The 26,247-nt window shown below is 43.5% G+C and overlaps 1 protein-coding gene across 2 annotated transcripts in view; it reads right to left on the bottom strand.

Moving 5' to 3' along the window:
• LOC119187366 (ribosome biogenesis protein bop1-B) overlaps window positions 1–26,247 on the bottom strand; it is a 116,346-nt gene that overhangs the window by 83,972 nt on the left and 6,127 nt on the right. Inside the window, exons 1-4 of one of the 2 annotated variants that reach the window (XM_037435531.2) lie at window positions 24,985–25,173; window positions 23,555–23,764; window positions 17,455–17,655; window positions 6,413–6,564 (exon numbers count right to left, since the gene is read on the bottom strand). In XM_037435531.2, the coding sequence (XP_037291428.2) occupies window positions 6,413–6,564; window positions 17,455–17,655; window positions 23,555–23,764; window positions 24,985–25,077 (656 nt within the window). In that variant the 5' untranslated portion in view covers window positions 25,078–25,173. Of the gene's footprint in view, window positions 1–6,412; window positions 6,565–17,454; window positions 17,656–23,554; window positions 23,765–24,984; window positions 25,174–26,247 lie in introns of those variants that run through there. The other variant, XM_075878593.1, reaches the window with a different exon arrangement.

Genomic DNA, 26,247 nt, shown 5'->3' with positions numbered 1-26,247 from the left:
AACAACATGGGGCTTAAAGTAGCCATGCTCTACACGAATTGCCGCCCTGTGTACGTCGTGGTGTCTACGTTTCGTTGTCCTTGCATTTGAATTTTTTTTAAAGCGACGCCGGCGAGTGAGCAAATGACTCACGATCTGTGTGAGCGAATGACTCATCGTCTGTCTTTCTGCTGCTAATTAATATCGCTGCATTCTAGCTCATTTATCTTTTGGTGTGAACATGGCTTACGTGGGTTCAACTTGAAAGTATGATTCATGAATAGCTTACTCGTGTGTAAACCATAATAGTTCGCGCGACCAAGCCTCAGTTGATGTCATCACATAACCAGTACATTTTATATTTTCTCGGTCACGCGAACACATCGGATCGCGAGCAATTCCAAATGCCAATGATCTCTATAAAGAGTGCCCGGCGTTAAACAGGCGCTAAATGAGCGCTTTATCTTGAAGCTGTGTGACGAAAACACAAAGATGTTCGGGGTTTGACAGGAGGAAGGTTTTCAGTTTTTGTCAAAAAGCTGAATTGAACAACCTCACTATAGATCGGGCAACTCTTCTCTTGATGCCGACGATGTGGGTACGCTTTGAAGACGCGGAAAGGGAAAACACAAGTGTGCAATGTCAATTTCTCTGTCCGCATCTTCAAGGCACATCCACATCGACATGCAGAACCAACTGGGCCAATTAAGTTCATTTACAAGCTTCTCCTGCAGGTGCGGCCACTGCCAGAGGTAACAGAGGGGGCTGTGCTCATCCGAATGCCACGGTGGATATTTTGTGCGGAGCTTGTCGGCCAGGCGAGCCGTGTTACCTGCAGCAGTGGCCGCACCTGCAACTGCTGTGCACAACATCGAGCCCCTTCATGTGGCCACTAGACGTGGCACCAAATGCATCCTAAGGAATGCGCCCGAAATATTAGAGCAGCAAACTCAAACACACCACGAAAACACTACCGGGACCATTGAAAAAACATTACCGGAAGTGGTGCAGCGGAAGTCTGCTGGGGCAGGCTGTTCAGCGCGAGCCAGTTTGTTCACAAACATCGAAGCCGTCTAAGCTTAGAAGTTCAGAGACGCTGAATCCCCAATCATGATGATTAGATTTATGATAATGTTGATTCATGAACCACTATTTCATTTGTGTTTGACATTTTTTTACAGGTGATTACAAATCATGACAATGAATACTGAAGTAACTGCTGTAGTTAAACTCAAAGTTACAAAATAGCTCAAGTGCTCTAGTAACTGCTGTATTCCAGTGCACCAGAGTTTATAAAATTGTGGCATTTATATTGGCACGTTGGTTAAAAGCAATCTTAATATACCTTTGTACAACTTAATGAATATTTGTTTCAAATAAATTGCTCTAGAAGTCTAAGGCTGTTCTAGAAATGATTCCTTTATTATTTAAGAACTATTCGAAGCATATTCTATTCGTTTTCAATTAATTTCTAAAGTTCACTATATGCACACCTGTAGAAAATAGTAATGAATTTAGTGCATTTTTACCAAACTGTTATGTCTTGCGGCCACGCCGTGAACTAGAAGAGGTGGTGTTTAACTCATTGAAAACTGGCTTTCTAAAGATGCCCACATCTCTCAACCCGCTCCACTCTTCCCACTACGGTCCCCCGAACCAGTATGAACACCACCAGAGGCAAACAATGCTCATTGTGGAGAATGTCTCAGCACATTTGGGAGAAAGGGAAAGTGGAATTTAAAGTAGAGGCGGAGTGTCATGGACTGCCATTTTTGCGACCTGGAGTCACGCCGAATTAACAGGCGCCGCACTTCTTTCCCTACTCTTGTGATAACCAAGATCGCTTGGTCATCACAAGAGTAGTTTCTTTTTAAGCTGCCAAGGCCTGGCGGGGGTGTTCGTCTCAGACGTCCAGCACTGAGGATTAACCCTTTTGTGTCAGTGGCGACAAGGGGCAGCGGCCAAATTTCCCGAACTAGAGTGCGGGTCCCTGAACGCACTGGCTGAGAACCAAGGCACTAGCCCCTTCCCACGGTAGGAGAACAGGCCGTCGTGGTGTAAGCGATCGCCTCACAAGTTTGCTCCCTCACCCAGTTAAGAACATGCCTCGCTTATGCAAAAGGGGCGTGATTGGAATATAATTTAAGGGCGGAGTGTTCAACAATGTCACACGTATGATTAGATCCATGTCAATGGTCCTCTTTTTTTCTAAAAAGAGAATGAGGGGACAAGAAGGTGATTTGGTTAGGTTAGGTTAGGTTTTAAGTGCAGGATATCATCCTGCTAAGCAGTCTGGTCGCTTGTACGACATGGGTAGAAGAAGATCATTGAGTATCTCTTCTAGAAGCTTCTTGTGTGGCTTTGGATCGGCTGGCCACCTGAACTTAGTTGGTCGTCCAGTTTAGACACGCAATCAACGTCTGCCTTAAAGGGATGGCGCCACCAAATTTGTGGCATGCGTGTTCTTTGCCGTAAGCGTTTCCTTCAGCTGCATGAAACATGATACAGGCACCAAGATTCGTGTATTTTCGCTAAATATTTTTTTTGCTCTACTTATGTGGACCATTTTCGGTTTTGGTTTCACAGCGCCCAGTTGGACAGCGACATCGATGCATAGGTGGCTAGGTCACGTGACCACACAAGGCTGTGATGCACATTGTACCGAGTATCGTCTGCTCTCTCACACAAGTGCCAGCAAAACATTGAATGCCTTCGCAGGTTTCAATGTGTAGCACTTGGCCAAAAAGCGATCGAAACTCGGCGAGTAATACAGTAACGAATGCTTTGCTGGTACGATGAGTACGCTCATTTCAGAGATGGCGGAGGTCACTACAGATCTGGTGTGACGTCACGACAACTACCGTTACCTCTCCTATTTGGAAACACCAGTGTTGCTGCGCAAGCGATGGGCCTCGATTGCAAGAGTGAACATTCAGCTACACTTTTAGAAGTGAATTACAATATATTCTACGCGTTTGTTATGTCCGATCCTTCGTGTGGAGAGTCTTTGTATACAGAGGAAACCTACGAGAGCCTAGAAATTTGGTGGCACCACCCCTTTAAAGACATCAGAACTTAAACTCAGGTTAGCTCAACCTGCCTGGTTTCACCATCAAGCTCTAGCTCCCGAAAACATCAGCGTTGCAACACCGCTGGCACTGCAGTCGTGCCAGAACTCTTCGGGACATCTCGCATCCGATCGTCGCTGACCTAACGCTGCCGGTCATCACACGTATGCCATCACCTGTTAATACTTCATGAACTTTCCTGTACAGTTAAAACCTTTTTTTGGCATGCTTCGGATGGCAATTCTTGTCTTTTATACAAGATGTCTCTTATAAGCCGGGTACCTCGTATGCATTTTCTTATTAACCCATATTTTAGTGTAGGCACATTGGCGTCTCTTATAACCATTTGTCTTTTATATCAGTGTCTCTTATAAACAGGTTTGACTGTATTTAACAACTGTTTAATTATTCAACTGTTAATTCTATTGTGTGTTAATTTAGTGCCTCTTAGCACTACTTGCTTGTAAGCTTGTTCATTGTTTGTACATTCCGAGTGCCGCACACTAGCATATTAAATCTATTGTTTTGTTTGCCCACACAGGTCTCTGATCTCTTCACTGCTTCTGCTTGAGTACGAAATGAACTAACCTGCTGTCATTCCCGCTGCCGACTTCACGCTGGCGAAACTAGAGTGACAGCTTGTAACACAGAAAAAGAGATGTAGTAGGCACGAAAGCATGTAGCAGATGCCTGCCGCTGTTGTTATTGTTCTTCTTCTCCTCTTCTCATGGCTCTTAACCAATGCAGGGGATTGGCCGAGTGTTAGTAAATTTTTTTTTAAGTGTTTCCTCGCAGTACTTCTCATACAAGCTAGATAAAAGTAATACAACAAATTTAATTACTGAATATTAGTATATAAATGTTTAAAAGGATGATTGTTTTAAGTGTTTCCTCACAATACTTCTCGTATAAGCTAGATATAGGTAATACAACAAATTTAATTACTGAATATTAGTATATAAATGTTTAAAAGGATGAATTTAACTCAATATTCTTTTAGACTGACTGATAAATTCCTCTATAGCGTAGTCAACATTCCTGTGACTGTAGCCCAGAGTAGAGGGGCCAAATGTTAGAACAACTGATTTGGATATTTCCAGACACAAGTTTGAAGAGGTAGGTGGTGCTATGAATCTTCTCCTCAATGACGTGTACTGGCGACAGGATATAAAGTAATGACTGATTGTTTCCTCCTTATTATAGAACAGACACAGAGGAGACAGTGCATGACTTGCTCTATGCAGGTAAATGTTGAGAAAGGTAACCTGGCAGCGAAGTTTGATTATAGCCACTTCGATTATTCTCGACCGCAATAACTCACTGTTCCAAGGAAATAACAGGTGCTTATATTCTGAAGAAGCTGTCAAGACAGGGTCTGATAAGCATTTTTTTTTAAGTTAACGTGTGGAATCGTGCAATTGTAATGTATGCTGTCAGTGGGAAAACCGGAATGATTGGCACCAAAAGCGCCACCTTTGCTAAAGAATTGCTTCTGCCACTCGCACGCTTCTTCATCATCATCAGCCTTACTACAACCCCTACAGGGCAAAGGGGGTTGAACGATTGGAGGTTGAACCCCCCTCCCTCCAAAAAAAATTTTTTTTTTCAATTTTGCTTGCATATATAGACACGCACACACAAAAATACACGAACATCCACAACGTATGGTTACCCACCCCCAAACTCCAAGAAAATTTCTGGCTACGCCCCTGCCAGTAAGTTATCCCTAATCACCAGTAGTTATCCTGCCTATGTGCTATGTGCTTGGCCCATGTCAATTTCTCCATAATGATATCCTTAACCCCCGTTTGTTCCCCGACTCAATCTGCTTCGTTCCTCTCTCTTAATGTTACACCTATCATTTTTCCTTTCCACTGCTCGCTGCATCGTCCTCCATTTAAGTTGAACCCTCTTTGTAAGCCTCCAAGTTTCTGCTCTGCAGGCAAGTACCAGTATATGCAGCTATTATACACGATAGCAACAAACTACAAACAATCTGTGTGATGATAGAATTTTACGTGAAAAAATGGCGTGGGTTGCGGCCTCACTGGCGACCATAGCCGATAATGCACTCCCTCACCAGAGCAGGATTGCCCGTTCTGGTGCAGTACTTGGCCACTACCTCCCACAAAAAGTTTGTATGCTTACAGGGACACTAAAAGAAAATACTAAGTCGACAGCGATTCAAATAGCATACCATAAACCTTGGAGTGCATGTTTCGAGCCAACCAAATGCCTATTTTGAAACAAAGCCATGTTTTAGTTGTCTACATAGCATTTGTGCACTTTAAATCACCCGCCTGAAGAGTCCTTCTGATATAATAGATGCCTTGCCCGACGTTGTCTGCCTTTACTGCACAGCAGCAGAAACTGTAGTTTCTCGTGTGTACAGCACAATACCGCCGACCATAAATTGATCCAAGCCAGAGCTTGCCTTGGACAGCAGCAGCAGTGCGTATGTAGCAAGAGCCACAGCAGCAACAGCTACCATCACAACATGCCGAGATGGGTCTCGAGGAACGGCACTCCCACTTCGAAGCGTAGGGCTTCATTATGCAGCACCCAGTAAACAGTGATGTCTGTTTCATTGCTGTAGCTCAAGCGGCAAACATCATTCGGTCATCCACAACATCACAAGAACCCTACATTTTGTCGAGCTTTTCATTGGAGCAACTTTCAAGAGCATGCAAATTACATGCAGCAGTAGGCAATTATGAAACTACCACTAAGATGCAACAGTATCAGCGGAGTGCAAATTGAAGAAAAAAAAACTTGACGTTTGCACCACCCCTGGCCACTCTCAATGATACCCCTATAGCTAAGCTCTTTTTTTTTTTTTTTTTTTTTTTTCATGAATCAAACAGAAGTGCACAGGCAGCATTTTATTACGTCTTGTAGTGCACAGAATGTTCTTTTTATCGTAAGCAGTTTGAGTACTAGTGATTAATTCTACTCAGGACTCTTGACGTCACCGAGCTCATTTCAATATATCTCACTCGTGGGGAATGTTGTGTCCTACATTTACCTTATTTGCTAGAGCAGAGCTGTTGTTTATATTGACAGTTTAGACACGCTCACACATTAACCTTTGCCCAGCTCTGTGCACAGTGCACACAGCCGCCACATGCTTATAACACTACAAATATACACCAATCTATTTGAAAATATGTGAAATATATCATGTTCATCGAAACAGTCTTGTCTTTCAAGTCAAACTTCAATACCGTCATCATTGTCTCAGACTTTTGATCAGTATCCTTTAAAGGTGGCCAAGCTTCTCCACACTGTTTGCAGTGCTAAAGCAAAAGAATATAATCTAGACATTTTAAACAAAATCATAAAAAAGCCCACAAGGGGGCACACACCAATAATCTGGATCATCCATCTTGCGCAAAAACTCGTCCAGTTCGTTGCCCCGGGGTGGCTTGAGGATAGGCTTGCCATCCAAATCATAGCCAATGTGTGGATAATTCTCATACCATTCCATTGGTATGTTTCCCACCGTATTGCGTACATCCTGCAAGATCATAACTATATCCTTTCAAATCTATAAAAATTTATTCAACAAGCAGTAAAACAACCATATACATAGTACTTGATCCTTCATGCCATGAGTAAGAAAAATAAGGAGAACTGTGAGAATGCAACTTTTTAAAAGTGAGATGAGGGGAAACAAGAAGACAGGGAAAGTATAGGTCAAATAAACTGTAGGAGTTATAAAATGCAGTAAGATGACAGTTGAAGAAAGCTATGCAAAGTGTATATCTTTAGCTTGAAGCAATTTCCGAACAAAACAACCAGTAGTTAAAGGGTACAGGGCAGTGCAAAATTTAAAAACGATTTTCCTTTTCCTATGTAATTTGGATCTCCATGCAGATTTTTTTTTTCATAGTTGCATTTTTCTAAGGAAGTTTTTTCGTGGCTGAAAACGTTTTTTCGAAAGCAAACTACTGAGAGAATGTGTCTCTCTAAACATGGCTCCCTTATTTCTAAAAAAACTTCTGCTACATACACTAAAACACTTGTATATATGAAATTAGCTACACTTGTAAAATTGTCGGGCAGTTATTTAATAGCTGATGTTTTAGTCAAGGTAATCCAAAAAGCGTGAGTGGCTTTTTTTCTGCTTGTGTACATCAAAGAGCGTTTGTTCCAACACTTCTAGTTCCTAGTTCTGCAGCACCTTGTGTGTAATGCCATGGCACTCAATGAGCTAAGATGCCGAGGGCAAATAAAGCCTTCAAGTACAAATTTCACAGCAACTAGTACAATTCTACAAATGTACATGGATGCCAACGATGTATTGAGGTACCAAGTGCTGAAGCAGCAAGCTCGTCAATGTCAATGCTTTCGTTCTTTTCAGAATCCTTCGAAGCGGAGAATCGCGAGCAAGCTGACAATAAGTATGCTCTTATGGAAATGGATATTATAATCAAACTTATTTATAAGAAACACTGTTTCCAACAGAATATTGGGTATAAGAGACACCAATGTGCCTACATTGAAATAGGGCTCGATAAAAATATGGATACGTGGTACCCTAATTATGAGACACACCTCATACAGAAGACAAGAACTGCTCCCTGATGCATTCTTTAATAAAGGTATTTAACTGTACTTGTGATGTAATAACACAGAAGCATACATTTAAATTGTGCGGTGAAAATCTTAATCAAAATGGCATTGCAGAAGTTTTCTTGTATTGATAACTATTTTGGAAGTTTGACATCTCAAGACCATTATATCATCACGAGAGATCATAGTGGAGGGCTCCAAAAATTTGCACCATGTGGTGGTCTTTATAGGGGCCCTCTAACACTATTGAAGCACCTGCTTTTTATTTGTGGTTTGCATAGACTGATAGCTGAAGCTAATTTTAGCATAGGCATAAGCACAGATATCATACGATTTATAATTTTAATCCCACAATAAGGTCACTACATTGGTGCCGACGGCATTATTACGTAGTGGCGCTCGTCAAAACTTTGCGAGCGGAAGTGGCACCGGAAGGTTACTATCATATTGTTGCGCACAAGGAGGACCAAGACGTACAGTAAAAGCTCGTTAATTCGAATTCCACGAGAACGCTGAGCAATTTCGAATTAAACAAAATTCGAAATAATGAAAGTGAGGAAAATGGGTAGATTTCGGGGGTAGGGGCACGAAAAATATTTATTGGCCAAAAAAGTCGGTGATGACCATCTGCTTCTTTTCTCTGAATACCACAGCTGCGGCTCCCTGTTCCAGCGCAAGGACGCAGCGCAGGGAATCCTCTTCACCCTCTTCAAAGCTGAAGAAGAGACGCGCTACATTAAGTGCCTCCATCACCGCAGAAGCTGACGGGCGCACAGGCGCTTCGTCATTTTCGTCTTCCTCACCTTCTGGCTCTTCAGCATCAGGCTGCGCACCGGCTACTTGAGCGATAATGTCCTCATTGGTCAGGGCACCACACACCGATGCACCGGTGTCAACTTCAACATAATCGGCAAAACATACGCCCCGAAGAGTGTCGCGCAATGCCACTGGCATCAGCTCCTCAGCCCCATCCATGTCGACGTCACAACTATCCTGCGCACTTCCAGCTGCAAATCCGCTGTGGCGGAAACAGTTTGCGATTGTGGTCGCGGTCACCTGTTCCCATGCGCGCACCAACATGTGCATGGCAGTGAGCAGCGTAATGCCGAAGTCCTTCCTGTCGCCCGCGCACAAAATCATTCGTGAACGAACAACGTTCTCGAGGAACAAAGTGACGCTGCCGGGAGCGGCCTAGGACTGCTAGGACTACTCCGCCGACTCCTCAGCGTCCTGTGGATCCCCCGTACAAGTGGCGCCAGGCGCTGAGATAGCGGGAGGGCTAGCAAAAAAAAAAAAATGCTCCCTGGATTTTGGAGGCCATACTTTGCTCGTCCTTTGCTCGGAGGCCACTTGAAGCTTGAAAAAACTGGTCGTGCCACCTATCGTTTGACCGTAAAAGCTTCTACTAGTGTTTGACGATGATGACACTCGGCGGCGCGCGCTTCGAATTATCCGTAGAGACAGCAATTTCTGTTCGAATTAACGAATCGTTTTACACATGGTCTCCTATGCACTGCGGACCGGACTGCGGCGACCATTTCGAATTAATGAGGTGTGAATTAACGAGCTTTCACTGTATACGGCTGAAGGGGGCCGTTTATTTTGGTCGCGAAAAGAAGCGCCGAAGCGGCCAACAGGTTGATGATCGCAGTGTCGTCGTCTTCTTTCTTCTTCAAGCTTCGGGCAGCCAGCCTGTTCACCCATCTTCGTTTTCTTCCCAGGCATGCGCAACATTCCTCCCATCGCAGACGAAGCCCGCCGGGCGAGGTAATTGATTCACCTTGGTGTGTACAACTTCAGTCGAGCGACATGGACTGCTTGGGTTTTAGCGGCTCTTCTACCACTTCTTGTGAGGCGAGCTATTGTGTGTGTGACTTCCGTGATTTTGTCGAGAACAACAAACGGTCCGTCGTATGTGGCCAAGAACTTTTGGCATAACTTGCGTCTTCGTACTGGAGTCCACAGCCACACTAAGTCGCCTGGATGGTAAGTTACAGGCCGGTGGCGGACGTCATAGCGTACCTTCGATTTTTCCTGTGATGCCTAAGTGCGTAGACGAGCAATACGACGCGCCTCTTCTGCAAGGCAGAGGATTTCGGTGACTGAGAGGTTCTCGTGCGCCAAGAATGGCAAAACTGTGTCGAGTGTGTGCCGTGGCGGTCGTGCGTACATCAAAAAAAAGGGGCTATAGCCTGTTGTCTCGTGCTTAGCGGTGTTGAACGCGTACGTTATAAATGGTAGCACGTCATCCCAGTTCTTGTGGTCGGATGCCACATACATAGAGAGCATGTTTACAATTGTTCGGTTGGTGCGCTCCGTGAGCCCATTTGTTTGCGGATGGTATGGCGACGAGTGACGAAGGCGGGACTCACTCAATCGAAGCAGCTCTTCTACTATATCTGCCGTAAATTGTCGCCCACGATCACTGATGATCACGTGAGGTGGGCCATGTCGGAAGATAACATGCTGCAGCAGGAACACAGAGACGTCGCTGGCAGTTGCGGTTGGTATGGCCTCCGTCTCGCAGTAGTGCGTGAGGTAATCGACACATACATATATCCAGCGATTGCCCTTAGCCGACTTTAGAAAAGGGCCCAAGAGGTCAATGGTCGCCTGTTGGAAAGGTGTGCTTGGAGGTGGCAAGGGCTGTAGAAGACCAGCCAGAGCAGTAGATGGGCGTTTGTGGCGTTGACACTGTGTGCAGCTGGCCACATACGCCTCGACTGACTGTCGCATTCCTGGCCAATAAAAGCGTTCCTTAGCACGGTAAAGCGTCCGCGCAGAACCTAAATGTCCGGACGTAGAATCGTCGTGCATAGCAACTAAAATCGCTGTCCGAAGGCTTTCAGGCACTACCAGGAAGAAACGTGCGCCAGTGCTGGAAAAGTTCTTCTTATATAGGAGTCCGTTGCGTACACAGAAATGACATGCCGTAGGAGCTGTGCAAAGCGATGATAGCCTGGTGTCCTTTCGCTGTTCATCTTTGAAAGTACTGAGGTCGGGAAACTTTGGTGACACAGAAGCTATGAGGTGATCGAGGTCATCGGCGTCACACTCTGTAGTGCTCAGTGGCATGCGCGAAAGGCAATCTGCGTCGGCGTGTCATCGACCACTTTTGTACGAGACTATGAAGTTATACTCTTTGAGCCGAAGTGCCCAGCGCGCTAGACGGCCGCAAGGATCCCGAAGGTTGACGAGCCAACACAATGAGTGGTGGTCGGTGACGACTGTAAAAGGGCGTCCATATAGGTAAGACCGAAACCGCTGAATCGCAAATACTACCGCGAGGCATTCTTGTTCTGTGACAGTGTAATTCTGCTCGGGCCTACTCAAGGAGCAACTTGCGTATGCAATCACATGCTCACGGTTGCCATAGCGTTGAACTAGGACGGCACCAATTCCTATGCCGCTGGCATCCGTGTGCAGTTCGGTTGGAGCTGATGGGTTGAAGTGTTGAAGAACAGGCCGCGACGTCAGGAGGAACTTCAGTTGACGAAAAGAGGCGTCGCACTCCGGAGTCCACTCAAAGGGAGTATTCTTCCTTAGCAAACATGTCGGCGGATACGCGACATCGGCAAATTTAGGTATAAAGCGAGGAAAATAGGAGCGAAGCCCCAAAAAACTGCGGAGCTCCTTCACAGAGCGCGGCACATTGAACGTTTCAACGGCTGCTGTCTTCTGGGGATCTAGACGGATGCCCTCCTGATCGACTAGGTGTCCGAGAACAAGGGTTTGTCGGTCTCCGAAGTGGCATTTATTTGAGTTAAGAAAGAGGCCAGCGTTTCTTATGCAAGTCAGTACAGTATCCAGACGTGAATTGTGTTCGCTGAAGGTGCGGCCAAAGATGACGACGTCGTCGAGATAGCACGTGCAAATGCTCCACTTCAAGCCACGAATAACAGTGTCCATAAATCGCTCGAACGTCGCCGGCGCGTTGCACAGTCCAAATGGCATCACGTTGAATTCAAAAAGGCCGTCAGGGGTTACAAAGCCTGTCTTTTCTTTATCTTCAGGATGCATGGGAATTTGCCAGTAGCCCGATCTTAAGTCTACAGAGGAAAAGTAAGAGGCCGAATGCAGACAGTCTATGGCATCATCAATACGTGGAAGTGAGTACACATCTTTTTTTGTTACAGCATTCAATCGGCGATAATCAACGCAAAATCTCCAGGATCCGTCTTTCTTTTTAACGAGAATTACTGGAGCTGCCCATGGACTTACCGACTCTTGAATGATACCGTTTTCAATCATTTCGTTCACCTGCTCATTAATAATCTGCCACTCGTATGGCGAAACACGGTATGGCTTTTGTCTAATCGGATTGGCCAAACCCGTGTTGATAGTGTGACATGTCCGAGAAGCAGGGATTAGGGGCGCTTTGTCTTTCTGCGCAAAGTCGAATGCAGAGACGTGCTTCGAAAGTACATTGACCAATGTTCGGCGTTCACTTGTGCTCAGCGACTTATTCACCATTGAATGAAGAGCCATTTCAAAACTGTGACTACGATACTCTTTCGGTGCATTTCTAAGCTCGGTCACCAGTAAGGCCTCGTGTTGTCCACTGACGACAGCTAACTTTAGACCATCTGGTAACATCACGGGTTCTGTAGAGCAATTGACAGTCCATAAACCAGCGCGTCTACGTCTGATCGACACCACACAATGTGGGATCAACACATTCTTTTTCATGCAGTTGGTGTACACTGGTTCTACGTTGGCATCAAAGTTGGCGGAACAGCTGTTGCTGCAACCAACAGGTACACGAACGGTTGATAACGGTGGTATGATAGTGTCGCCACAGACACACAATGCCGTCTCACCATCCACAGGGTTTTCCAACAGTGCTGGTGGAACGTGATCACTCAAGACTATTGTCCCTGTGCGGCAGTCGACAGTCGCACTACACTCCCTCAAAAAGTCCATATCCAAAATAATATCATATGTCGCCTGCGGAATAATCACGAACTCCATTGGGATAACGCGGCCTCCGAGAAACACGTCAGCTTGACACACACCAACAGGATGCAGTGCCTCACCACTCACTCTGCAAAACTTCGAAGCTTGATTCCACTTAAATAAAACCTTCCGCCCCAAGGTATCTTTAAAACACGCACTCATGACCGAAATGGTTGCCCCCGTATCCCCCAAAGCCATCACAGGCACATCGTCAACAAAAACACGTACTTTGTTCTTGAGCATCAACACAGGAGGTATTTCTGATATTAGCACGTTTCCGGCGACCTTACCTCCATCGGCCGCGCTTTCTAGTTTTCCTGTGGCAAAAGAGTCGTGTTGCGACGCCGTGGTGAAGGAGAACGGAGAACACGAGGCGGTGGAGGCGTCAAGCTCCTGTCAGATGTAGGGGAGCGGTTCCGGAAGCTGCGTGTCCAGTAGTCTTCACGAGGCAGCAGGTGTGTTGCCCTAGGGTCGTCGTGCGGTCGATCAGACGATCGTGTGGAGTGTTGTGGTGGGCCATAGTACGTTGCTCGCTGGTCATTGCAAAGTCGTTCGGAAGGCCGTGCAAAGTGTGGTGGGTAGCCATACCGTGGGGCTACACGTCGACGGTTGCAAAATCGCGAAATTTGTCCTGGTACACCACAGGAGTAGCAAACTGTGAGAGGTCAAAACTCTCTTTGTTCGTCGATGAATCGAACATCGTCTTCCCTGGCGTAGTGGGTCGGTTCGTTCCGTATATCATAAAGATAGACTGGGCGTCGCGAAGAAGGCGGACGCTGGGGGCGTCGGTCATGGCGAGGAGCTGGCAAGCGTGGTGCTCTCCTTGGCTGTGGGGGTGCGCTGTACTCAACAGCTGCTGCACTAACCATCGATTGCCAAGGGGCCGTAGAAGGCGGCGGCGCAGTCACAGCCTCACGTGGCACATATACCGAATGTTGGTGGTTTACAGAATGGTGATCAACTGCTGAATGTGTCTGTTCTCTATAGCGAAAAAGTTCTTCGCGAACAATCTCTCGAATCGTCGAGGACAGGTCTGGGCAGCTGCTCGTGTCGATGCTGGCAACCATTGTAACATTTGTGAGCCGGCCGAACTTTGAAGCAATCCTGCGCATTTTCAGCTCTTCGAAAGTTCGGCAATGCCGAATCACGTCGGACACCGAGCTCAGGTGCTCTTTTCCGATGACAAAATTATAGACATCTTCGGCTATGCCTTTCAGCAAATGCCCTACTTTGTCTTCTTCTGACATCTGATCATTGACCATCTTGCAGAGCTTCAGCACATCCTCTATATACGTGGTACATGTCTCACCTGGTAGCTGTGCGCGTTGAGACAATGTCTGCTCAGCCCGCTTCCTTTTGATGCTCGAGTCGCCGAAACACGCTTTCCGCTCCGCAACAAAAATGTCGCATGTCGTCAGTGTGTCCTCGTGGTTGTCGTACCACACAAGCGCAGTATCCGTAAGGCAGAAGACCACATTACTGAGCTGAGCGGCGGCATTCCAGCCGTTGGACTTGCTGACTCGCTCGTACTGGACAAGCCACGCGTCGACATCTTCTTCCGATTTTCCTCCGAAGGTTGGTGGGGCTCGGTAGTAGGGCAGGGAACCCACTGTAGTTGGCCTTGAAGCGTTAGATGACTGAGCTTGGGCCATTACGACCGGCAAGGCGGCGGCTGCGGCGAAGTCCTGGAAGTGAAGCTCCCGTCGTTGGATTTGTCTTACCCAGCACCTCCACCAATCTGTTACGCACAAGGAGGACCAGGACGTATACGGCTGAAGGGGGCCGTTTATTTTGGTCGAGAAGAGAAGCGCCGGAGCGGCCAACAGGTTGATGATCGCAGTGTCGTCGTCTTCTTTCTTCCTCCACCTTCGGGCAGCCAGCCTGTTCACCCATCTTCGTTTTCTTTCCAGGCATGCGCAACAATATGATTGAATAAATGTAACACTAAAAGCGATCGTGGTGTAGGATCAAAAATGAGGTTACTAATCTGTTTCATTTTCGATCTCACAACAGAGTTGCTGGCTGCCATTTCGCCACTAGATTTTAGGCTTTCGCGGGTCGGATGGCCATACGAAAGACCTGTCTCTCATTCTTCCATCTTCCTGCTTTGGAGAGTTTGTGAGGTGCAGTGCACCATCGTTGTTGAACACGTCAAGCAGCTCACAAAACAACGTGCTAAGGGTCAACAACACTTCCCTGTTCTGGTCGTTCCACAAGTTCCTTTCTTAGAATAATAGTAGGGATTGACTTGGAATATTGTAAAAGAACAGCAGAAAATACCTCGCTTTGACACAGCAGCTCCCGCTCACGTTCTGGCAAGCCAGGCATCAGGCACCACGTTTGTTACTGTGGCAACAAGGTCAACATTACATTGAAAAAAAAAAAACGCAAAAATGGGGTGCGAGCTTTTCCTACGTAGGTGCTTCCAGCTTATTTCATTGTGGCAGCCCTCTGACGTCACAGGCGAGTGAAATGTGGTCAAGTGACCCCGTAAAAACCGAGTTGAGGATAGGCATTTTTCTTCGTGTATTTCCAATTTTTCAAGTCGAATAACTTCAGACTGCATGCCGCTATCACTACTGTTTTTGTTGCATTAGTCTGTCTGTACTTTAGTCAACACAATCCACAGATAAAATATGGGGGGTTGAATAGTGTTAGAGGGCACCTTTAACATGCACCTAAATATAAGCACACGAGCATCAAGCATTCTCACTTCCATTGAAAATGCGGCTGCGGTGACCAGGATTGGTCACGTGACCTGAACATTTGTTGTCATTGTTCTGGCTTCGTATTCGAACATCCGTAACATTTAATGTTGTTCTTTTGTTTAAAGATAGCAATATCGCGCATATCTACGTTTGAAAATCATTAGAATTGAAGTCTAGCCGCAATGTCAGGCCAAAAAGAGAAAAAATCACCTAAGCGATGACTACCGAGATGGTGGCGACTAAATAAATTACTTGAACAGTGTTCGTGGTAAAAAGAATGTTTGCTTTTCGGCAGTTTTCTGAATTTAAACTCAATTATCTCAAAACCATTTTCTATTAGGTGCCATTATTTTCTACATAGTCCAATGCAGTTGAGCTCCTTTATAAGAGATGCACTGGGGAGCAACTTATTACATTTATAATGTGAGGTCTTTCTTAAAGCAGGATACAATTTCTTTATCAACCCCGATTTTTTATGCAGGCACACTGGTGTCCCTTATACCCAACTGTTAGTTATATCAGTGTCTCTTACAAGTAGGTTCGACTGTATAACTACCTGACTTTTTCCCTGTGTCATCTACATAAATGTAGAACACTAGTGTGCTTGAACTAAAAATGCGCATTTCACAGTTTTCGTGTTGCAAATATTAAAATATGTAAATTAGCCAAATTTAGGCCCTAATGCAAACAAATTGACCAAAAAAAAATGAACGACATCTTCCCAAAGGGAACCCTGATGGAATGCGAAGCAGCAGCATTGGGAGTGGACGCGATCAGCTTTTTTCACTCGCGCCTCTTTGGTGTCATTGGTCTTCCACTGCCGACGCCTGCATTTGGCTTCCCTAGCTCGCGCCTTGTCGGTGTTGCAGGTGTGACGTCGCCATTCGCGAATGCGATCGGCTCTGCTAACCCTCACAGCGCCGGCGACGGCCAAGTTAGGCCAAATTGCTTCAGTGTATGTTTCAGTGAGAGAAGGAGCTTCGCTTTCCGGCGCCCTCTCCATTGCAGATAAACGAGCCAAAAGAGTGTTCACTGGATGTGCGCTCAAACATTGCAAGCGGTGGAGAAAGTGAAGCGTGACAGAGGTGACACACGGCGAACGTACGGCAGGCGAGAAAGAGAGTGATGTCACCACGCACTGGTAGGAAAGGCGTTACCTACTTGGAACCACCTTAACACCTGGGGTAAGGGGAGCGCGGTGCGGCGCATTGGCACGGAGACACAGACGAACAGTGTTACACAGGCTAATCAAAGAGCTGCTTTGCATCTAACAGTATGTTTCATCAGATTTTAATGAATCTGCTAGAGTTCAAAAAGTTGAAATGATGCAAGTGTTATCTGGATACTTTTTAATTACTGAAAAGAAACATTTCCTCAATTCGGTAAAAAAAAAAAAGCAAAGAAAGCATGAGGCTTTCCCTGTGCGCTTATCTAGGCCTTTGAATGTGACATCTATGACAAGCCCATTGATATGTGTCACATCGGACGCATATTATGGGGAAAGAGACACAGTGAGCCCCTGGTAGATGTAAAAACACAAGCTATTTGGAGCTGTAAGAAATAAAGGCTGAAAGCATAATTACAAATACCTTACGGTAAATTTTCTTTTTTTTTTTTGCAATATCCTATCGACATAACATGATATAGAGCTTTCCCTTCAGCTTTTATCTTATCCCTCTTGCCTTTTATCATCTCACCATAGCTGCGTAATTAATTAATCAATGTCACTTGTAAAGCTAAAGCTGAACCTCCAACATGCAAGAAAATTTCTACACACGGAAGTGAAAGCACAGTAACCTGATAAAACATTGTGAATGTTGCCAAAATTATTGCAATGCTAACCTAAAAGCGCAAACTTGAAAAAAAAAATTTTGCATGTGTGCATGCAAGTGCGTGCACGTGTATGAAGCGGACAAGATAGCATTTTGCATTTATTTCAAGTTAAATCCAGACTTGTGAAAAACAGTTAACATAATATTTTACACCCCTTTCAAGGTGCAGGAACCAGCAAATAGCACTGCCTTTCCATTTCCATGTTTCCTTTCTTTGACTCTGCTGAAATATCTGCAAGGTGCACTGCCATAACGAGGACAAACTAAGGTGATAAACAGGCTAGCTGGTAATCACTCCTTATGAATGGCAGCACGAAATTTATGCCTATGACATACCTCTTCATCTGATGAATCAAAAGCATATTCATCCACCTTGGCGACTTCAGCACCCAGGCTGTCAATTTTTACATCTTCTTGCTTGGCCACTGCCGCCGACCGCTTGCCATAAGAAGCTTCTGGCCCATCGTTTCTAGTCTTCTTACGAAAGACAAAGTCTTCTTCTTTACCACCATGAAACTTCATCTTGGTAGTTTCCTCCTGATCAGTGGAGAAAGCCATATAAAAGCAATAAAAACAGAAGCTCTGTTGACATAACATCTACATACATAGTGTTCAGAAAGGCTGTAGCTAAAGATGCGTGCCTATGATTCTCAGGGAAAGAATGTGCTTCTATAAACAATCTGCATCTTTCTATTATCGAAAAGTGGTGCCATGGCTGCAACTGAAGCTTTCAAAAGCAACCATGAGAAACCCTAACATGAGAACACCATCCGTAGTATGTGACACAGCGGCTCAGCATATTACCTACATAAGTCCATTTCACTTACAGCAAGAAGAGAAAAAAAAAAAACGCAAAAACAGCCCTTTTATAAAACTTTCACATAACGTCCCCATAAAACACCTTTTTGTTTGTTCTTGAGCTAATTTTCACTAGTCGGTACAAAAAACATTTGCCGCATACAGGGTGTTTTTTTTTATATACAATATAGATTACAGTCGGGGTTCCGTTGTTCTCACAAACACGAATTCTACGTCAAGGAACAGTTTACCGTAACTAGAATGACACTAGACAGTTATAGTATACTCAGCTTAGCGGGCTGACCGTGTTAGCGGAATCAAAGTGCGTATGCACAGAGACGTACGTTACCCGTATCGCTTACCGTACACGCGCTATTTTTCAGATTTAATGTTACCGTGATAGTGTGGTGTATGTAGTGTATGTAAACATGGCGGCACTTTCGGACGCCCGCTTCGAAGTGATTTTGGCGCAGTTATTGAAAGATAAACTTCGTTTGTAGCAAAAGACTGTTTAAAATGGCTTCGCTTGCCTTCAATTACTTTTGATGATTGAGTATTACAGATAAGCTAACGTAATTTTTGAGATGGCTTCCCATTTCGAACGTCTCTAGGCCTAACCAGAAAACCTATGTAAACAAATCGGCAACATAAATGTTTTTGCGTTTGGTGTGTGGTTCATATTTATTTACTTTTATTATTACTAAAATAAACTTCTAACAACGCTGTGACACAGGCAAACATTCTCATTTTCTTTTCCTTTTCATTGTTCTTAACTCATCAACTCTCCAATAGGTGGCGCCACCATCCTAGCTGGGGCACATAAACTACGTAAACGCTATCCCGCTAAACTATAAAATGCTGTCTGCAACAAACGTTTGCTGCATAGTAATCTCATTCTCTTAACCGTTGTTATCACATTAATGGTAAACTATAACTGTCTACTGATGAGACTAAGTAAGAAAAACTCAATATTCAACATACCTCAATTCCTCAATTCGGTAAAAAAAAAAGCAAAGAAAGCATGAGGCTTTCCCTGTGCGCTTATCTAGGCCTTTGAATGTGACATCTATGACAACATTTTAGTAATTAAGTTGAAGGCACTCATTCAAAGAAAGTTGGAGTGCATGCCATGGCGTACTCATGATTTGAGAAAGCCCTTAGGCTGCATGTAATTTTAAATATTTATCGTTGAATTTTGTGGGCGATATTGAAACTAATAGCACCCGGTGCACAGGAAACGCAGCATCTCGACTACTTAAGACCAGGACTATGTGACAAAATTTTAATAAAAACATACCAAAGCAGAATCTGGTGAATAAAATAAGCAAGCATTTTGAAATACACAAATAGGCAGTTTATTCTATGAGTGCAATCTGCTAAGCTAACCTGTTTTTTTCTTAAAGGAGCCCTGCAACACTTTTCGAACATGGTCAAAAAACGCTGCCGATCGGTAGTAGAGGCTCCCAACAACACACGAGCCAAACATAGCGCAGCACGCGGCCTGGAATTCATAATAAATTATCAAAGCTAAAAATTGCTTTCTCTTCTATCGACAAATCATGGAATAAGCCCAAAAACCACTCATAGTAAGTCCATCTATCAGACATTGGCTGATTTGAGCAAAGCCCGCTCGGTCGTTACAGAGATCGCCGCGGGAGGCCGTCCCTTGTCCACGCGTGCATGTGCGATTGCACTGAAAAAAGCCTTGTATTCGAAGAGAAAATAAGGAAAAAATGCTCAAGGTCAAGAGGCACACGGGACATTATTTGTTTGCACCTCCCATCCTCCCTCCTTAGCTTCCAGTGCTTTCGTCAGTACAAGAAAAGAGAGAATGCGATTGCAGCGTGTTACAAAACAATGTAACTCCGCTCGTACTGGGCGAATTCTTAAAATTTTTGCGGCATTGCATTTGTGAGACAATATGCTTTATCAGTGAATTAATTTCATGGTTACTCAAAAAGTGTTTCAGGGCCTCCTTTAAAGAGACACTAAAGAGAAAAATGGTTTTCCATGTATTAGCAAAGTAACATTTCACAATCTTGAAAACATCACTCTCACTGCAAAACGATGCTTGATAAGTGAGAAAACATGCCAAAAGAAAATGCATGTGGAGACACCACCCTTGAGATTCCCGTACCCCACACTGTGACGACATATATTTTGAAAGTGTCTAATGTAGCATCTAATTGTTAAAGATTAAGTAAATTGTCCCGTGTGGGTGCCAGAGACTCCCCTAGCATATGAAGTTTCAGAAAGTTTCATTGCGCCAATGTGAAAAGAATACGAAAAAGACGTTTTGAAATTTTTACATCATGCATGGATATTTCGGCAAAGAAATTAAAAGTAAAACTTCAACCTTTAATTTCTCCACCAATGAGGACCTTATGAGATAGTGAAACTGATGGCACTAGAGTTCTCAGAGTGTAGTTTATCAATCTAAATAAAGTCATCACACCTATTTAGTGTGCCTTTAAACTACAAACCGCCATGAAAAACCAATTCATTTAAATAAGAGAAGTGCCGTAGTGGTTGCTGCCAACTTTTATGCTGTATCATAATATAGCATAGTTTTAAGCAGCATAGAGAAAGGAAAGGTTGATACCGTGGCTTTCTTGCACACACTGCTAAGCACCAAACACCACATGCAAAGATATGGTAATCCGTTTGTGCAAGTGATATAATTTGCTGCCCTTTATTAAAATATACAACCACAAGGCACATTCCTTTAAATTTCGTCGCTCTTTTGTCACAGGCAGTTTCAGTCTGATGTAACATAATAGTGATTTCTCATGTATGATCAGTTCTGATCAGTCTTGACACTCGAAGGCAGGCGTACATTATGGAGACTAATCTGCGCGGGATATCACTAAACATCGTATTCTTCTCTATCGTGTACATATCTGGCGCCTTGTAGCAATATCGCCCTGAAAATACAATAGAGAATATCCCAAGCTATGAGCGACTTTAGCGATTTTTATAAAATGGGCATGCCATAAACTATTGTGCACTATAATTTTTTAACATAAACTGCCCTCAAGTTAATAATTAAAGAGTTAATTAAGGAATAGTCAAGACAGTGTTATTCCATTTAAGGCAAAGTAATTTCACCTCAGTGTAATGTTAATGTGTGAAACCCCCAGTAATCTTACTCAGAAGATTTTTTCTGCAAATTTTATATTGCCTAACAAAAAAAACTCTGTAGATGAAAATAAGTTTACACCATTACTCGAAGAAATTGTTTTCAATTCATGGTTAAGAAACAACATGAGAAAAAGTGAACTGTTATGCCAAGCATAATCTTACTGAGAAAGACAGTGGGGTTCTACATTTTTATTAATTCAATAAAACCTAAAAAACACTTGCTAGTAAAAAGCTTGATTTGTATTCAGCCAGAAAATTTCAAATAATAGTTCCATCAGTTATGATCATGTGACATAGCCGTGTTAGAGAAAATGAGAGTGAGAAGCTCAATCTGTTTGTTTTGATAACAAACTTTTCACACAAATTGCTCCCTATGCTGAGATCCCCTAAAAATAATCATTTCAGGTGGCTAACATATCAAAACTGAATAGAGAATTATGAGGAATGCCATTGTGGAAGACTCAAGATTAATTTCGACAACTTAAAGTTCTTTAACATTCACCCAAAGCACGGTAAACAAGTGTTTCCACTACTGTCTTCACAGTACTGATACTGCCATGACTAGCACTTGAACCGATAACCTTATGCTCAGCAGCACAAACTCTTAATCACTCAGCCATGGTATCATGGCAATTGTCCCCCCCCCCCCCCAAAAAAAAAATCTCGCAAAAATAGGTGCAAAATTATGGAACTTGAAAAAAATTTCCCAGTCATAAACCAGTGGTTGTTAATTCAGCACCCTGTCACTCATTCCATCACCATCCTAACACTCTAGGTTCCCATCTTACTAACTCTACTTGCTTGCGTGACACACACTATTTTTTACTTTCGCAACGACTTAAAAAAGGTTAGAAATGAAAAGTGGATGCGATATGGATTGCAGGACATCATATGCAGTAATATGCAGCTACCCAGAAAAAGACGTACTCCTACTGCTGTGAAAGCTATTTCTGCCCAGGGGGGAGCATTAATACTGGAATAACTATAAAATCGGAGTAAATTGCTTGTGAACTCCCGAGATCCCTGATGCAGTATCCAGCTAGCTCTCATACATTTCAGTGAACATGATGGCAAAAATATAAACAAATGCATTTACAGTGCCCCTCCACATACACCTTTGGATAGCATGTATATAAAAAGACTGTTAACACTACTACTCGGCATTAATGCCAATGCACACTTTAAAAACAACAATCAGAAGCCTCAGAGTGGCCAGAAAGTTCTCAGTTCTGTGTTACAACCAGCAAGGAATAATCAGTTTTCTCTCTCTCTTTGTTCCCCTTAATATACACTATACAAATTTTGAAAGATTCCAATGACACAGCAACTGTTACTTCAAAGATTAAAGTTCATATGTTAACTCTTCCAGGGGCAGTGGGACTCATATGGCCCCCCTTTTTTCTTCGTTTTTTTTTAGATAAAAACCACTCAATCAATTGCTTTAAAACTTTCAGTGCAACAGCGTTTTGGTAGTTCTTTTGAAGGTATTTGCTAGGTGGCAGCACGCACATGTTCCAAACAAACCATCCCACTTAAATGTGCTGTATTTTTCTTTTCATAGAATTTCGGTGCAATCTCCACCCAATTCAGCACACGAAACAAGCTTGAAAAATTTATTTCCCGCTTACAAGTTCCTATACATGCTATAAGAGCTTTTTTTTGTCCCCCCCCCCATAAAGATTCCTGAAAAATTCATGCAATGCAAATTTGACTCAGTAACATACTTAGAAAATCCTAGCCAGTTGAACATTGTGCACGGCTTATTGCAGTATCTTATTTTCATTCTCCTTCATGCAAAGAAGTTTCTTCCCGTGCAGGAAGCAGTTTAGCTGTCTCTGCTGACAAGAATTACATTGTTGCAGGCATGGCCAGTACCCACAACTGCTGCTCGAGTGCCGTTAATGAGGATGTACAATGGACATTTAGTTACCTCTTTTTGTGATAGGTAATTGGTGTTTCTGGGCTCAGTCCTTTGTTGATTGTAAGGCTCAAGCAAGCTTACTTAAAAAAATAATAAAAGTACTTTTTTTTTCCTGAAATGACTGTCTTTCAGTGGGCAGTAGGACATATATGTCAAAATTTTTTCTTGAAAATCCATAGCAATAGAGAGATCAAATTCTGTACATAAGAAGCTGATACAAACGACAACGCCGCCCTCAATAGTTCACGTGTGTTGCTCATAACAATATGCCCCATAAAGGGTTAAAAAAATCTTCCCTGCATCTGCTACCCCAAACAGGGAATATTAGGCTTTTCAGAGCTGTAATTATACCCAAAACATGGATTCATTGAAGCAGCTAAAAAAAAATAAAACAGAAAGGATCCATTGAGAAATAGATGCAATGACACAGTGGAGATGTTGTCTCATTTGGAAGCTATGGTAGCCACACACACTCACACCAAAAAAAAAAAAAAAAAGATTTAAACAGCAATGCCATCAAAGCAAATAATAGCAATAACAGTGTTAATTTATCAAGTGACTAAAATACCAACTCACATCCTCAGATTCATCATCTGTCTGCTGTTGAGCATTATCCGGCTCTTCAGTAAATTCGTCTCTCTGTTCATCACCACTTTTGCAACCTTCATCACTCTCGTCTTCACTGCTAATGTCACCTTCATCAGCACTCTCTTCCAGCTCTGAAGAATCATCATCACTGCCCAAGTCCGAGTACACGCTCGAATCGGAGTCATCAGTTTCATTTTCCTTGAAGGAAAAGAAATTTAATCTCTTGAAAAGAGCCAAAATGTTGACATAATCTCGATAATGTCATTATTATTTCCAAACAGAACAAATTCAAAATGCCCATTTTGAAACAGCACAAGTTGTCTTATCTCCCAAATTACAGCACTCGCACCCATGTAATTATCAGTGAAGGCAGTGACAGCAGGGAGCTTTTAACAATTTATGAGATATGACAACCAGATTCTCCCAACATATGCTCATCAGTGGTCTTAACCCAAGTATGATTTCCTGGTGGCAATGCTTACAGTGCAGTCAACAAGCAGAACTTTGCAAAAGGTCTATTTGCAAAATTCTGCAAGGTCGGCTGCACCCGCAGCTGCTTTTTAACTGAAACTTACTTTTCAAATTATTTAAAAGCTAGAGATGAATGAACGCTGACACTCGTAACATATTCCTATTTTAACTAATATTAAAGTGAAGCTACCTGCAAATAGGAACGAGTCAATAGCCACTGCATCACAGATACCAAAGCACAAAGTAAACATAGAAGTGAGAAAGCCAAAATCTACCTTGCATAAAATATTATACCAGAATCAAATTCATAGATTAAGTTTAACACTGCCTCAGGACAGCAGTCGTAATTACACAATATTACCCTCATTTTTGTCATTATTTTAATTTTAAAAAGCGGTTGTCCGTAGCCTGCACATTAACCAATACTAGTCATTTCACGAGAGCAGGCTCGAAGGATAGCATAACATTTTTACATTTTTCCAAACACAACTTTCCCAAACACAACAAGAAAAACACAAGAAAGAGAAGTTCATGCAGTGCGATAAGTTTTTCCACTCGCGCTTTGAGCTTGCTAACAAAATGTAGGATGCTTTCTTTCTTTAGAAATGCAACTCTGTTGGCGATTAGCAATCCTCAGCAATTTCAAGACGATTGCTACCATCATCGTCAGCATTGTCGGGTCAAGTAATACTCCAAAGACAAGCTTCAATGAAGACTATGTTGTGTTCAATGCTGTGTTCAATGAAGCCTTTGAATACGTGTCATATCAATAATGACCAACTTTGCACATGCGCCAGCAAAGATAGGCGTTCTCAATAAATGATGTCCTGCAAAGACTGCGTTATTCATTATGTGTATGGTATGATTCCCACAGTAGACAAAACCTGGGCAAAATCACGTTGTGCACAAGAGCTGCATGATCGCGCTCGTGAAATATTGGCGACTACCTGGGGGTTTTTCAAGCCCGTTTCTAGGTGTTTGTCAGCTCCCTGCGAATGAGACTTCATGGAGGCTTTTGGATTTGATCGCTTAGCAGTCATCACGAGACTTTACTACACCCACGTGCACAGATTTGAGTTCACTGCTAACACGCACCGCACGCGACCACGCGCACCATGGAGAATGGATGGATAGATGGGTGGATTGATATGGCTGTACCTTTTAGATCGGGCGGCGGCTAACGCCATCTAGCCGTAATATTTAGTGGACCAACAATTACATTTATCTTTTTTTTTTCCTTTAAATTGTGAAGTTGAGGACTGCTACTTTGCAGTGAAGGGTTTAATTTTTACTCGTGCCTTGACTTTAGCCACCAATAAGGTAACCTCCTTCTAGTTGTATACCCGCCTAAAGTCTATTTTGCCCTCCCTGTCCCTAAACCCCAGTGCTTTGAAAAACTCTGCGCCATCATCCTGAACCTTTACAGAACATTATCAAGTGTTCGGCAGTTTCCTCCTCCTCTCCACATGCACTGCATACTGTGTCTACCCCTTCGTATTTGGCCCGATATGTCTTGGTTCGCAATACTCCCGTCCTGGCCTCAAACAGTATACTACCCCGAGTATTACCATAGATCCTTTCCTTAGCAATTTCCTGCTTAAAAGTTCGATAGATCTCTAGTGCAGACTTCTTAATCATGCCAATTCTCCACATGTCAGTCTCCGTTGCCTTCACCTTCTTCTTAACCGATAGTTCTTTTTGGTTTTGCCCCCTGCTGTTTTCTAATTTACCCGTCGATTTTCTGGTCCATTTTGTATCGACATTCTTCATGTACAAGTAGCTAAAAACCTTCCTAGCCCAACGCTCCTCCCCCATTTCTCGCAATTGCTTCTCAAATTTTACCTTGCTGCTAGTTTCCCTGCCCTCAAATGATGTCCATCCCATATCACCTTGTACTCCCTGATTTGGTGTATTCCCGTGAGCTCCTAAGGCAAGCCTACCTATTCCACGTTGCTTAATTTCTAATCTTGCTTGAACTTCTGATCTCATGCCCAAGACCACATTGCCGAACGTCAGCCCAGGAACCATGACCCCTTTCCATATTCCTCTCACAACATCATACCTATTGTAATTCCACAGTGCCCTATTTTTCATCACTGCTGCATTCCTGTTACATTTAGTCATTACGTATATTTCGTGGTCCCTTAGGTACTCGGTCATTGCTTATCCATACGCCCAGATATTTGTATTTAGCTGTTATCTCTATCGTG

Source organism: Rhipicephalus microplus, chromosome X (genome assembly GCF_043290135.1).
Source record: "Rhipicephalus microplus isolate Deutch F79 chromosome X, USDA_Rmic, whole genome shotgun sequence".
Lineage (NCBI taxonomy): Eukaryota > Metazoa > Arthropoda > Arachnida > Ixodida > Ixodidae > Rhipicephalus > Rhipicephalus microplus.
This window is presented reverse-complemented; position numbering and strand designations above follow the sequence as displayed.